The sequence below is a fragment of the Rhineura floridana genome, chromosome 2 (genome assembly GCF_030035675.1).
Source record: "Rhineura floridana isolate rRhiFlo1 chromosome 2, rRhiFlo1.hap2, whole genome shotgun sequence".
NCBI lineage: Eukaryota > Metazoa > Chordata > Lepidosauria > Squamata > Rhineuridae > Rhineura > Rhineura floridana.
In genome coordinates this window covers 115,865,877-115,880,759 of record NC_084481.1, presented here as the reverse complement: position 1 = coordinate 115,880,759, position 14,883 = coordinate 115,865,877, and the positions used below count along the sequence as shown (strand labels likewise).

The window sequence follows — 14,883 nt, the reverse complement described above, 5'->3', positions numbered from 1 at the left end:
AGTATTCGGATGGATGGCAGAGGGAAGGGGGAGGAACTTCCCCCCTTTGGAGTGAAGACGAAACAGAGGAACTGCCAGTGATAAGGTCGCTTAGCAACGGGGAGCCTGAGCCCTCCCTGGACATTCCCACGCCTCCCCCTCTTTCAGGCTCAGAGCAAGAGGGGAAAGAGGGAGGGCTGCTCACAGCCGAAAAGCGGGGAGGCAGTTTACCATCAGCCCCTCCCCTATCCCCCATCCTGGAATCGGAAACTTCAGAAGAGGAGGGGGTGATGCTTCCCCCCTCACCGCGCACACGCAGACAGCTGAAAAGACAGGAGAGAAGGGGGGGAAGGCGGGCAGTACCTGAGGGGCAGTTAAGGAGGAGCGAAAGATTGCGCGCCCGTTTGGCCCCTTCTTAAAGAACAGGCGGGAAGAAGTCCCTTGCTCTGTCAACTTTCTCCCAATGCCGCAGGACCTGTATCCCTGTATTTCTTCATGAGAAAACGCAGTCTTTGTTTGGACATTACCCTAATAAAACACGAATTAACTACAGCCGTTGGTCTGGTTCCTGAGTCACATCCTGGGCCTGACAACCGCCCACCCCGCTGCCCAACAGACTCCCTAGCTGAGCTGATGCAGGTGGTCTCGGGTGTACTGCTGAGATCCCCCAGACTGTTGGTTCTGGGGGACGTCAACATCCATGCCGAGGCCACCTTATCTGGGGCAGCTCAGGATATTATGGTCTCCATGACAACCATGGGACTGTCCCAATATGCCATTGGCCCAACACATGTAGCAGAGCATACTCTAGATTTGGTTTTTGCAACTGGACATGGAATTGGTGATCTGAATGTGGGGGGCCTTACATCAGTTTCTCTGTCATGGACAGATCACTGCTTGCTGAAGTTTAGACTTACAGCGGCTCTTCCCCTCTGCAAGGGTGGGGGACCTATTAAGTTGGTCCGCCCCCAGAGACTAATTGATCTGGATGGTTTCTAAAGGGCTCTGGGGAGTTTTCCGGTTGATAGGGCTGGCGCTGCTATCGAAACCCTGGTTGAATTGTGGAATACAGAAATGACTCGGGCGGTTGACACGATTGGTCCTGTGTACAGCTTGTACGGCTCCATGGCATACCCCAGAGCTGAGAGCGATGAAACAACATAGGAAATGGTTTGAGTGCAAATGGAGATGAAATCCTAGTGGATGAAATTATACACTGGTAAGTGCCTATGGTAAGCTGTATTTAGGGGCAGTGAGGGTGGCAAAAAACCAATATTTTGCTGCCACTATCAAATCATCACTCTGCCACCCAGTGGAGCTCTTCAGAATTGTCCGGGGGCTATTACACTCTGGCCCCAGGGACATGGTAGATCAATCTGAGGTCCGCTGTAATGATTTTGCTAGGCACTTCCAGGATAAAATCTCTAGCATCCGCCAGGACTTAGACTCCAGTGTTATAGCAGGCGAATCTAGCGGGATATCCAGAGCACAGCCTTGTCCCGATTTCTTGGATGAGTTTCAGTTGGTACAGCTTGAGGACGTTGACAAGGTGTTTGGAGAGGTTCGTGCAACCACTTCTCTGCTGGACCTTGCCCTTCTTGGCTAATAAAAGCTAGCAGGGATGGAACAGCCAGCTGGGCCAGGGAAGTGATTAATGCTTCTCTGCGAGAGGGGTGGTCCCTGGCTGCCTGAAAGAGGCAGTAGTGAGACCACTCCTGAAGAGACCCTCCTTGGACCCGAAAATCTTAATAACTATAGGCCGGTAGCAAATGTTCTATTCCTGGGCAAGGCCCTTGAACGAGTGGTTGCGGGCCAGCTCTAGACACTCTTGGATGAGACATCTGGATCCATTTCAGTTGGGTTTCAGGCCTGGTTTTGGCACAGAAACAGCCTTGGTTGCCCTGTATGATGACCTTTGTCGGGAGACAGACAGGGGGAGTGTGACTCTGTTGATTCTTCTTGATCTATCAGCAGCTTTCGATACCATTGACCATGGTATCCTTCTGGAAGACTGGCTGAGTTGGGAGTGGGAGGGACTGCATGGCGGTGGTTCCGCTCCTACTTGGCAGGTCGCCTCCAGAAGGTGGTGCTTGGGGAACATTGCTGGGCATCCTGGATTCTCCAGTATGGGGTTCCACAGGGGTCAGTTCTGTCCCCCATGCTGTTCAACATCTACATGAAACTGTTGGGTGCAGTCATCCGGAGCTTTGGAGTGCGTTGCCATCAGTATGCTGATGACACGCAGCTCTATTTCGCCTTTTCATCTTCTTCAGGTGAGGCTGTCAATGTGCTGAACCGGTGCCTGGACTGGATGAGGGCTAATAAACTGAGGCTCAATCCAGACAAGACTGAGATGCTGCTAGTGGGTGGTTCTTCTGACCAGATGGTGGATGTCCAACCTGTCCTGGATGGGGTTACACTCCCCGTGAAGGAGCAGGTTCGTAGCTTGGGGGTTCTCCTAGAACCATGTCTGTCACTTGAGGGTCAGGTAACCTTGGTGGCATGGAGTGCCTTCTACCAACTTCGGTTGGTGGCCCAGCTATGCCCCTATCTGAACAGGGATAACCTGGCTTCAGTTGTCCATGCTCTGGTAACCTCCAAGTTAGATTGCTGCAATGCACTCTGTGTGGGGCTGCCTTTGAAGATGGTTCAGAAGCTGTAGCTTGTGCAAAATGCAGCGGCCAGATTGGTAACAGGGACCAGACGGTCCGAACATATAAAACCGATTCTGGCCCACTTGCATTGGCTGCCTGTATGTTTCCGAGCTCGATTCAAGGTGCTGGTTTTAACCTATAAAGCCTTACATGGCTTGGGACCACAATACCTGATGAAACGCCTCTCCCGATACGAACCCACCCGTACACTACCCTCAACAATTAAGGCCCTCCTCTGGGTGCCTACTCTGAGGGAAGCTCAGAGGGTGGCAACAAGGGAGAGGGCCTTCTCAGTGGTGGCCCCAAATTATGGAATGATCTCCCTGATGAGGTGTGCCTGGTGCCATCACTGTTATCTTTTCGGTGCCAGGTCAAGACTTTCCTCTTCTCCCAGGCATTTTAGCATGTGTTTTTAAATTGTTTTGAATTTTTTAAATTGTGTTTTAAATTGTTTTTAAAAGATGTGTTTTAAATTTGTATATTTGTTTTTGATGTTTTTAGTTGCTGTAAACCGGCCAGAGAGCTTCGGCTATGGGGCGGTATAAATAAATAAATAAATAAATAAATAAATACTGACCCGTCTGACCCTTCTAATTCATGTTTCCCGGGAGGGTCATAGGCCCTTTTTTGGGAGAAGACTGAGCCAAAGTAGGAATTGAGGACTTCTACCTTTTCTTTGTCATCTGTTATCATTTTGCCATCCTCATTCAGTAGCTGTGCCACCATTTCTTTTCTCTGTCTTTTACTATGGACATACCTGAAGAAAGCTTTTTTGTTCCTTTTAGCATCCGTAGCTAGCCTCAGCTCATTCTCAGCTTTAGCCTTCCTGACGCCATCCCTGCAATTCCATGATACCTGTCTGTACTCTTCCTTTGTGGCCCGGCCTTCTGTCCACTTCCTGTATGTGTCCTTTTTTGTTTTCAGGTCATCTCTAAGCTTTTTGTGAAGCCACATTGGGTTCTTCTGCTGTTTCCTCCCTTTTTTCCTTGTTGGAATTGCTTGCCATTGTGCTTTTAGAATTTCCTTTTTTAGAAACTCCCACCCATCTTCGACTCCTTTTCTCATTAGGGTGGCTTGCCATGGAACGGTATTTACAATTGTTCTGAGTTTATTAAAATCAGCTTTCCTGAAGTCCAGGGTGCGCGTATGGCTACTCTCAGCTTTTGCTTCTGTTAAAATCAAGAATTCAAGTATGGTGTGGTCACTTTCCCCTAGAGTTCCCGTAACTGCCACTTCATCCACCAAATCATCTCTATTGGTTAGAATCAAGTCCAGGATAGCTGATCCTCTGGTTGTTTCCTCCACTTTCTGTAGGAGAAAGTTATCTGCAACACAAGTCAGAAATTTCTTGGAGGGGCCGTGTTTGGCAGAATTTGTCTCCCAACAGATGTTGGGATAATTGAAATCCCCCATTACTACTACATCATGCCTCCTCGAAACATTGGCAATTTGCTTTTCAACAGTTACATTCTCATCTTCTCCTTGATTGGGTGGTCGGTAGTAGACTCCAAGCACCACATTCCTTTTGTTACGTGCCCCATTAATTTTAATCCAGATACTCTTGGTGGAGCTACCAAGCTCATCTTCCTGTATTTCTGTGCAGGGATATATATTTTTAACATATAGCGTGACTCCACCTCCCTTTTTATTCCTTCTGTTCTTCTTGAACAAGTTGTATCCTTCAATTGCTGTATTCCAGTCATGGGAGTCATCCCACCAAGTTTCAGTTATACCTATCAAGTCGTAATTGCCCTCCTGTATTAATAGTTCAAGTTCGTCCTGCTTGTTTCCCATGCTCTGAGCATTAGTATACAGACATTGAAGGCCATGTGATTTATGGCTTGGCTTCCTTACTACATTTTTCTGAGGGCTGTTACTGGGCCCTATTAGAGCCGATCTCTTTGGTCCCGCTACTGTGCATAAGCCTTCATCAGTCGTTACCACCAAGTTTATGTCTCGCTCCCCTTTAGGAATCAGTTTAAAGCCCTCCTGATGAACTTCTCCATGCTGTGGCCAAACACATTCTCACTGAACAAAATATTCCAAGTATCCAATATTCCAAATGCTTTTGACCTTTGTGCTATCAGACCTATGCTATTTGATATTGTACAAGATGGTAATCAATTCATTTTTTTTTACAAAAATTGTTTTCACAAAACTGTGTTATGATTTTTTAAAAAATTGAATTTGAGAAGAGCTGAAGGAGTCCACAGACAAATCTGATCCAGCATTCTGTTCCCACATTGGCTGAGCAGATGCCACAGGCAGGATACGAGCACAATAGCACTATTCTGCTTGTGTTCCCCAGTAATTGGTATTCAGAAGCATGAAAATACTGTTATTCAACAGCAGTATTTCTTCACACAGTGTGTAGTTAAACTATAAGATTCACTCTCGCAAGATATAGTGATGACCACCAATTTAGATTACTTTAAAAGGGGATTAGACAAATTAAAAGGGGATAAGCTTATCAGCAGTAGCTTACTGGCAAATTCAGAAGTGCAGGGTTCCTTCATGAAAGTCAGAGCCATGCCCCTTTAAAGTTATATAATCTTCTAAGATTATAGAATAATCTGGCCAGGCTTGAATTCTGCTTTCTGCTTCTCTATCCTTGTTAATGCTTTCTCCCACAACAACAGATGTCTCTAGAAGCTAATCAGCATGAAAGGGGAGCATATTAGCTTCTGAGAAGAGTCTTCTCAGTAGCTGACTCACCTCCTTTCACTCTGATTGGCTCCAATCAAGGAAGCATATTATAACACTCTTCTTGGTGGCCAACACACTCCCCTTTCATGCTGATTGGCTCATAGGATGCTGGAGGCATAGGGACCCTGCTGGAACCTGGCTTCCAAAAAAGTAAAGGGTCTAAGATCCTCTGAGACCCTGGACGACTGCACCCCTGGTTATCAGTGGCTACTAACCATGATGACTATGAACTACTTTCAGTGTCAGCTGAATTCCAGTTACTGGGGATAGCATTGCTGCACTCATGTCCCGCTTACTGGTTTCCTATAGGCCCTTGGTTCGCCACTGTGAGAACAGGATGCTGGATTAGATGGGCCTTTGAAACAGCAGTGTTCTTATACTGCCTCTGATCCTGGAGGGTAATAGATAGCTATCAAGATAAGTAGCCATTTATTGAATGTATTTATTTCCCACTTTTCTTCCAACGGGGACGAAGCAGGTGACTATGGAACTCCACTCCCCCATTTTATATTTCACTCAATAAATAAGAGATATGGAATAAATGTATATTTAACAGAATACTCACAGAGGCTACAATTTTTGGGCCTCATCTCTAAAGCAGGATGTGAAATGTTGGATATAGTTGTTACAGTATTTATTTCTCCCATTTTTGGCAGGTCCAGAATGATCCAGAATGCAAGTCTTCTCCCTATTCCTGTAAACGATCCATTAGCCTATACTTTTCTGGAGATGGGGAAATCAGATTAACTAGCAAGGTCACTTACAAAGGAATTGGGTAAATGAAATGTATACTCTCATGATCTGCCATGTTTTTACTTGCCATGTTATTTTAATATGCAGAGATGTAAGCTACTTAATTGATCCCTAAATATATGCTAGCTTTATTCCTGCAGACTATAAAAAAGTCATATGGGTGGGTGAAACTAGAAAACTAGCATTTTTTATTTATAATTCAGTTGGAGATTAAATCAAATAATTGTAAGTTTGTTATTTATAACCATACGTAATCACAAAATGGCTTGTGTACATGGCATTCTTTAGAAAGAATGGCATAATCCAAGATGGTTATAAAAGTAACTGAGAACAATTTTTTTCTTAATTTTGGAAGGAGTGATAGTGTCATTCTTTGATAGGTGAATGCAATAATTTCTTTACTATATTTTGAAAATAATAAAATTTATGTATTAATCACTTCCCATGAGGCATGCTGAAATGATTTACAATACAATAAAAACATATACAAACAATTATTTTAAAAAACACTAATATATGTAAAAAAGAGCCTATGTTTTCTGAAACTAACAACAGCACATACATAAAATCGATGCAAATCTAATACAGATAAGTGGGATAAAGATCTCCATTTAGAAGGCTTGTTAAAAGAGGGACGTCTTTAGTAGGCACTGAAAAGACAATAGAGAAGGTACCTGTTTGACATATTATGGATATAAAGGATGGCAATGAGTTGTTTAGGGTGATATTTGTTTGGCTTCCCAGAATACAATTACCATATACCATAGGGAACTTGTACATCCAAAAATTAGCTGGATATGTCATTGTGAGACACCAGTATGCTTTCTCTCTGGCTTGGGATGGTATATCTGCGGCTTATATTAAGATGGCTCCTGCCTATGTGGGAAAAACTCATGGATTGTGTGGTAACAACAATGCCATTCTGCAAGATGAGCTTGCCACTAGTCATGGTGAGTATTTCGTCTCATTTATTAACTCATAGCATATGTTCAGTATACATATTTATTTGTGCTCCTGAAGAGCTACAGCCTTAGAAAGATCATGTCCTTCTGTGTTTGCTGCTACCTTTTGTTTTTGGGTAGAAAAATCCAAGATGCCTGAATTGTTTTATATGGAGCAGCAATCACTTCACCACCAAGGAAGAATAATACAATTGCTTAAAAATAAACCAGGACACTCCTTCTTTAAACAATGAATGTTTCACTCTGTCTCTCTTTTTGTCTAATTGGCTAGTTTGGCTTTCCTAAATGTCAGCTATTCGTTGCTATGACTTCATTCATTGGCTAAAAACACTGAAAGGTGGGAGCCGGCTAGCTAGCATGTTTGTTTGTTAAACTTATATCTCGCCTTTCCTTCCGGAAGGAAAACAAATGGAAAAACATAGCGACTGTGCATTTTGCCTCTTATCTCAGATTCCACAACATCTGTAGACTTGCTTTTTTAAGAAAGGAAAGCTGTGAATTTAACTCATTGGTTGGGGGGAGGGAGTGCCTATTAAATAGCTCCTTTCATCTATAAACTGTTATGAGCAGAAGGTTCAGACTCCCGTCTTGTGCTTGTTATGTGTTATGATTTCTACATATTTGTTTTCCTTTAGTGTGCTAAGTGTGTATGTTGTACACCAATATCTTTATACAATTTTTACCTGAGTACAAAATATAAGATTTATATAAGAATTGGCCTAGTGTGAGTGGCTGGGTAACTGGCTAATGATTAGGATTCAGCATTCACAGGAGCAACCTTAGCACTTCCATAGATTGGATGATACTGAAGAAATACAATTAATAATAAAGTGAATTTCTTGCATTTATGCACTTGTGCACTTTTCTCCAGGAAAACTTACTGATGACATTGAAGAGTTTGTAGAAAGCTGGAGAGAAAATCCACCCCAGGAGAATATCCTCTCCTGGGATACCTCATTTAACTATGAGCCCCCCTGTCTGACTCAAAGTCAAGCATTTTTACAGGTAGGCATGATAATTAATGTAAGACATTAACTTCATAAAGACAGCATTCTGAGCCAGGCCTGGTGCTAGCACACTGCCAGGTAGGGCACTGGCCCAAGGACCCATGATCGCACACAGGGCCCCAGGGGGCCTTACCGGGATAAGCGCAAACCAGCAGCAGAGGACGGAATCAGTGGGTGGCAGTGCATGCCAGCCCCACCAGCTCTACAGCAACAGAGTCTGTCCTGCTCAGCTGTGCTGCTGCCGGGGAAGAGAAGCTCCAGGATGCTTGTTAAGGAGCTGCCTCACCTGTCCTGAGTTTCAGGCATGGGAGGAGGGGTAGAGCTTACTGGCCTGTAGCAGCGGAAGTGAGGCAATGCTTAGGGGAGGAAGGCGCTGAAAAAGAGCCTAACTATGTCTATCCTAATTGCTCAGAAGTAATCTGTTGAATTCAGAAGGGCTTTCTCCCAGGTAAATGTAGTTAGAATTGCAGCCTTAGAGTGGGCTGAGGTGCTTGGAAGAAAGGTAAGAAGGCTTTCCTGGTTTTCTTAGGCTGCAATCCAATAATGTCTACTCAGAAGTAAGCTCCACTGGGTTCAGTGGGACCTACTCCCAGGCAAATGCATTGGATTGCAGCCTTAATTACATAGTAATTATTGCCTCCCCACTCCCTCATTCCATTTGCCCCACTGATCAGAGAGAGAGTGTTAAGAGTTTCCTCCTTTTACAGGCAAGCTTCCATTGTTTATGTCTGTCCTGGGGCTTTTGTATATGAATTCCCTCTCTCTCTCCCCCCCCCCCCAGTTGTAGCTGGGAAGCTCCTATTATTATTTTCATTGCTATCTTGCTTTTTCTATAAGGAGCTCAAAGATGGTTCTTCCCCTCCTCATTTTATCCTCTCAACACCCTTGTGAGATAGGTTAGATTGAGAGACAGTTACTGGGCGAAGGCCACCAAGCAAGCTTCATGGCTGAGCAGGGATTCGAAACCAGGTCCGGCAGGAGGTTCCAGTTATCATGCATCTCTTTAATTTGGAAACTTGTACATTTATGATGCTTGGTGGTAACACAGCATGTTCAGCGAAAACCCCTATTTTTCAGTCCTTCATACAAAGTGCTATATTACTAGTACTACTAGCATTAAATCTCCACCAGTGCTGTGTGTTTATTTTGCACTTAACATCAAAGGTGATTCCTCTTATTAGACATTTTTATGAGGGTTTCTGGTGGACTGAGGCATGCTGGAGTATTGTGTTGCATCTGCGTTTATAGGTCTACACTATCTGAAGGCTTCTCTGCATATAAATCCTTTGATGTGGAGATATCCTTTAGTGTCACTTTTGTACACTATACACACTTCTAAACATGTAGGTGAGTTGTTGCTGAATTTTTGTGAATGCCTTTTTTTGGAGAAATTGAATTTTAACTTTTTAAAAATAGTATTTGCTTAAAAGGGCAGCCTTTCATCTACTGTTCTGCCCTTGACTTGCCCTGGTGCTCTGATATAACAGTGCCACGTGGCAATAAGGGGTTCTAAGATTAATTCTAGAATGCCTCCTAATATCTCAGCACATTTGAGTATGACGTGAGTGTAGAAGAAGGGCCATTGCAGTATCTGCCTTGCATGCATAAGGTCCCTCAGGTTCAGTCCCCAATGGCATCTCCAGGTAGGAGAGGTGGCATCCGGGACTGAACCTGAGAGACCTTCTGGGAAAGACTCCTGCCTGAAACTCTGGAGAGCTGTTGCTAGTCAGTATAGGCAGTTGCTAGTCAGTATAGGCAGTACTGGGCTAGATGGACCAATGATCTGACTCAGTATAAGGCAGCTTTCTGTGTGAGTAGAAAATCCTGGTGGAGAATTGAAATGTTTATTTGACATGCTTTTTTCAAAGATCTTTGCAAATGACAGGAAAGGATGGCTTCAACACCCCCCCCCACACACACATACCTTTTTTGTCTGTGAAAACATTAAAGTAGAGAAGCCAACAGGAACAACGAAAAATGGGAATTATTTCTCAGTACATTTTGCGGAAGGTCCCAGGCTCTGATATAACTATTCATATAATCTGCCTATCATTAACATGGTAAACCAGAATAAATTATTAGGAGCTGAGGTCTACAAAATAGGTAAATTCACCCTAACAATTTAAAATAAATCAAAAGTTTGTATTTTTATTTTATAAAAGGAGGTTGCAATATTGGCACAGATTTGTTTTCTTTGAAAGGCATAGGGTCACAAGGGAGGAGGAATGTGGTTTGAGGAGGAAAGGGAGCGGTCAAGGCCCTGCTGATACCCTATGACAAAGGGCCCCCAGAAACCTGGAGCCGGCCCTGTTCTGAGCCCTTTATAAAAATGGGCATAAATTGCTTTCCCCTGTACTTGCCCAGGCTCATCTGCACATTCAGTTAATTGGCAGGAAACTGCAGCGTCATGCTAACTGCTAAAGAAGCAGTCACCCATTGTTATGTGATTGTTATATACCTCTGTTGACCTGAGGTGCATTACTTTCAGAACAAACATAGTGTTTTGAGGAACCATGTGGGTGGAAGGCAACCACACTGCTGCGGTATTTTTCAAGGGCTGATCTGAGATTTCTGCCTCCTGCATTCAGGTTACTCTCTGATGTAATTCTTTACCTCAAAATATGTGGAAAATATGGGACTTTTTTAGATGAAAGCTTAAGGTTAGCAGATGAAGTAGATTTCTTATCAAGCTTGAGCTATTTTTAATTCCTCCTTTTATTTCATTCTTTAATTTTATTCTTTAGAGTTTCTTATTTTAGCATTCAAAGCCTGCAGCCAGCCAGTGGATTCCTGTGATACCTAGTGCCAGAATTTAATCAGATAATTCTTCCTCACTTGTATTAAAATCTGTGAAAGAGCTTTTGTCTCCATAGGCAACTGACTAGAACAACAAAGAAAAAACTGATTATAGTTTTGGCTGCTATATTTCAGTTTTTTATCAGAAAACATTTCCCAGACAAACGTTGCTTTATATTTCCTGCATAGGGATGAGAACAGGAAAACTAGTTCGTTAGTGTTCCCAGGGGGGGGATTTATCAGTGCTAATTTAAATAAAATGTAATATCAACCTATGTAGATTATGTAGCTGTAATGTGCATATGTTTAATTATGCATCTCTGTTAAATTTGATATACTTCATTTAAAACCTAAAACATAAACAATTCACATGCTAGATAAAATATGAATTCAGATGCTGCCTCTTCAACTAAACCTATCAGCAGTTAAAATACACCGACTTGGTTCCAAGCTTTTGTTCCATAAATGAAATGGTAGTGGTACTCCATTCATGGACCATGGCTTTCATGCCTCTTCCTCTACAACCACCTGCAGCTTCCTGAAAATCCACTCCCAAGGGTCAAGTGGATGTTCTGGCACAGAATGGCATGTGTCATGAGTGCAGCATGATGTGGAAATAATAAAAAATCAATCTGCAAGCTTTACACTCATGCAATAACATCTTTGCATCCTTGGCAGTCTTTCTAGGGGCATTGCTCATAGATGATTGATTCAGATTTGAAAGGTTGGATGTTTAACTTTATCAGATGATCTAGTTTTATACTATTTTTGTTGATTCTTTTGGTATGTTAAAAGCCATTTTCTTTACATTAATTCTTTATATTTTCAGAGGACGTACACGCTATGCAGCATGCTGCTCTGGCCCCCCTTCAGAGTGTGTCATGAATTTGTGAGCCCATTTCCTTTCATGGCCAGTTGCACAAATGACCTGTGTATGTAAGTGTCCTGTTTTGAAGTCCAGAATTAGCAGTCAGTAGCTGGGATCCTAAGAGGCACATGCATGCACTTAAAGCACTTCTTGGTATGGACTGTGCTGCTTTTCTCCTTTCAGTTGCCACCCTTCATGCTTTAAATGCCATTCCACGCAGTCTCATTATCTTCAGGAGCAGCTTTTTAATATGCATAAGGGACTGTGGTAGCTGTGGGAATGGGGAATTTAGATTCTGGCCACTATGTTGTCTGCAGATATTAAATACATCTCTTATGGCTTGCTTCTCAGTGTTCTTGACTGTCTTTTGTGGTAGTGCTTCTAGTGATTAAAGAATGAGTGACAGCAGAGTCAAATCCAAATATTTGATTTAAACATTAAATGTAAATTGAAATCTTATCAACAGCATAGTATGGCTGCATCAGGGCATAATACTAAACCATGGTTTAGTGTTTTGACAACAAATGTTGTCATGCCTTGGGCTCACAGATATTTTGCCCTCCAAGAGGTTGAAAGCTTTCACTTCTGTTTTAGCACAGTTTTATGTGTTGTCTGAATTCTAAAGTGTGGTTAATTTTAATTATGATTCGTTAAAACAAGCCAGCTTCATAGTTTGAACAATATATAGATAAGATTAGGCACAGTTTGTCCAGGTTCAGAAGATGTGACAAGCTGTAGATAATCTAAAATGCAAACAAAAGCTCTCAAATTCCTCTTCACTGCTGCGCTGGAGGAAGGGAGGGGATTGGGAGAGAACATGAGCTTGAGGCGCATTACTGTAATGCTAAACTGTGGTTTAGCATTATGTCTAAATGCAGCTTTTGTAGAACTGTGGATATAATTAAAATTATTTAAAAAAGCAGTTCAGGAAAGATACTGGAACAGAAATGAGAAAGCCATGTCTCCTCTTTGTTCTAAGGTCTTCTTCTGTCAGTAATGATTACGGTATTTCTATTATATTTTTTAAATAAAATATTTTTAGAGTAAATTCATGATTTGATGGAGGAACTGAAACAACAAACATTTTAGTGACATATATGAAGCTTTGCTTGAATATTTGCGTTAGAACAATGAAAATAAGGTTATGTCAATTTTAATGTTTCTTAAGGTCTGCAGCTGATAATGCGACTTGGTGTCGGGCATTAACCGAATATGCAAGGACTTGTGCTCAAGCAGGAAAACCTCTCCATGAGTGGCGGGCACGGTTTCAGGAATGTGGTATGCAATGATAAAGTTTCAGAATACCATCTGCTGTCAAAATATTCTGCATATTGTTTAATCCTTTCTCTGCAAATCTTGGTTTTCTCTTTTTTAACCATTGTATCTTAATCGACTATTGTATGCAAATTCAAATTTTAAGGCTAACCAGTATAACCTTTTGCATGGAGGCAGTTTCATCAGATGCTTAATTAAAGTTAAAGTAGCATCAGTTTTCTCCAGGAAGCATCAGCATAAATCACTTAACATTCTTCATCTCTTCTGTTTTTCAGTTGTTAAATGTGAAGAGCATCTTGTCTACAATGAATGCATTGACTGTTGCCCAGTTTCATGTCAGCAAAAAACTCATTGTGTTGACAGTGAACTGCCCTGTGTTGATGGATGCTATTGTCCAGATGGTAATGTTGTTTTTGGTGTGGAAATTTGTTAGAAGCTGTGGTCTTTCAGGATATTGTTTTGGCCTTCTTGCAATCTACAGGAGACAGTAATCAGAGCCACACTCTAGAAGTGTGTCACCAAACCCAATCCTGTAACTCACTTAGGGGAAGATGGATTTAGACTGGAGACAATGCCCAGTAATATGGTAGCAATTTGAATTGTGGTAGGTTCAGAGCTTCCCTTGATCTTCTTCCCATTAGTGTTGCAGCCAGCATTTGAAATAGATCCTAACTTGAATAAATTAAGTTGTTAGGGTCCTGGATCAATTAGCCAGTTGCAGATCATCTCAGGTGATTAAACTACTGTGGTGCTGCTTAATATTGCTGGATAATGTCCTGCCCCAACTCAGACATGGCTGTGGTTTTTTCTTTTATTGTAGTAAGAGAAAGTTTCAATTCAGTGCATTTCACGAATCTAGCTATGGCTTACTCAGAACTCAGCATCTCTCTAGGTCTAACTAGGCACAACTTTGCTGCACTAAGACATTGACTCAGCAACTACTGCCCCCACTCAGTCGGCTAAAGTAAGGCTGGGTGGGCACCTTACTTGTGTGTTCTAACTGTCTCTGTTGGGAGCACACGCGCTAGCAAAGACTCCGCCTCAACTGTGTCTGTTGAATTTCCCACTGCATTCACCTCTTGGCCTGAGGCGAAGGCGGAGCCCCCATCACTGTTCCATCTTCCCCCTCAGAGAGGAAGGAGGGCTGCTTGCGGGCAACATGGGCACAGGGAGAGAGGAACCGTGAGGCTGGGAAACAACTGGCTGATTCTCCACAGGGATATCTGGAGCTGCTGAGGTTGAACTGTCAGAGTCCAGAGCTGGGGTGCCTTCCGAGTCCAACTCCTCACTTGGCCTTTCACTGGCTTGACCAACCCACTCTAAGTCCTCCTCCTCCTCCACTTCATTCTCATAAGCCCACCCCCCTCCAGCAGGGCTCACAACAGATAATATAGTAGAGCTGTTTTGTACTGCTGTATATTTGTTGGATGAGGAAAGTTGTGGAAAACAAGGAGCGTTTGTGTTTTTTCAGTATGTAGAGAAGAAAAGAAAACTAATTTCATTTATGGGATCCAGTTAATATCTCATATATAAATACATGTAAGAAATAATATCATAGTTAATTAAAATATTAATGTTGCAGTCCTGTGCACTCTTGTGTAGGGCTTACTCCCAATAACTTGATGGGATGTCTGAGAAACAGTGTTAGGCTACAAGGCAAAGTGCATTGGCTTGATAGTATGCCCTGTATTGATTTGATAGTATGTCCCATGAAATCAAAGGGAGTTCTGAGAAAATATTATTGGTATTAGGCTGCAACTCTTTATAAGTTTTACCATAAAGAAAAGCAACCTTTAACTGTTTCATAATACATCATTATTTTCTGTTTTGCTTTTTTATCATGTCATTAAACTTTAAAGTATTGGATTCAATGAAAACACGCA

At 42.4% G+C, this 14,883-nt stretch overlaps 1 protein-coding gene across 12 annotated transcripts in view; it reads left to right on the top strand.

Moving 5' to 3' along the window:
- OTOG (otogelin) overlaps positions 1 to 14,883 on the top strand; it is a 208,398-nt gene that overhangs the window by 19,236 nt on the left and 174,279 nt on the right. For 8 of the 12 annotated variants that reach the window (XM_061610232.1, XM_061610233.1, XM_061610231.1 and 5 more), the window contains 6 exons: positions 5,996 to 6,114; positions 6,837 to 7,042; positions 7,926 to 8,059; positions 11,687 to 11,793; positions 12,894 to 13,003; positions 13,276 to 13,401. In XM_061610232.1, the coding sequence (XP_061466216.1) occupies positions 5,996 to 6,114; positions 6,837 to 7,042; positions 7,926 to 8,059; positions 11,687 to 11,793; positions 12,894 to 13,003; positions 13,276 to 13,401 (802 nt within the window). Of the gene's footprint in view, positions 1 to 5,995; positions 6,115 to 6,836; positions 7,043 to 7,925; positions 8,060 to 8,391; positions 8,564 to 9,332; positions 9,409 to 10,565; positions 10,650 to 11,686; positions 11,794 to 12,893; positions 13,004 to 13,275; positions 13,402 to 14,883 lie in introns of those variants that run through there. The other 4 variants (XM_061610238.1, XM_061610237.1, XM_061610240.1 and 1 more) reach the window with 4 other exon arrangements.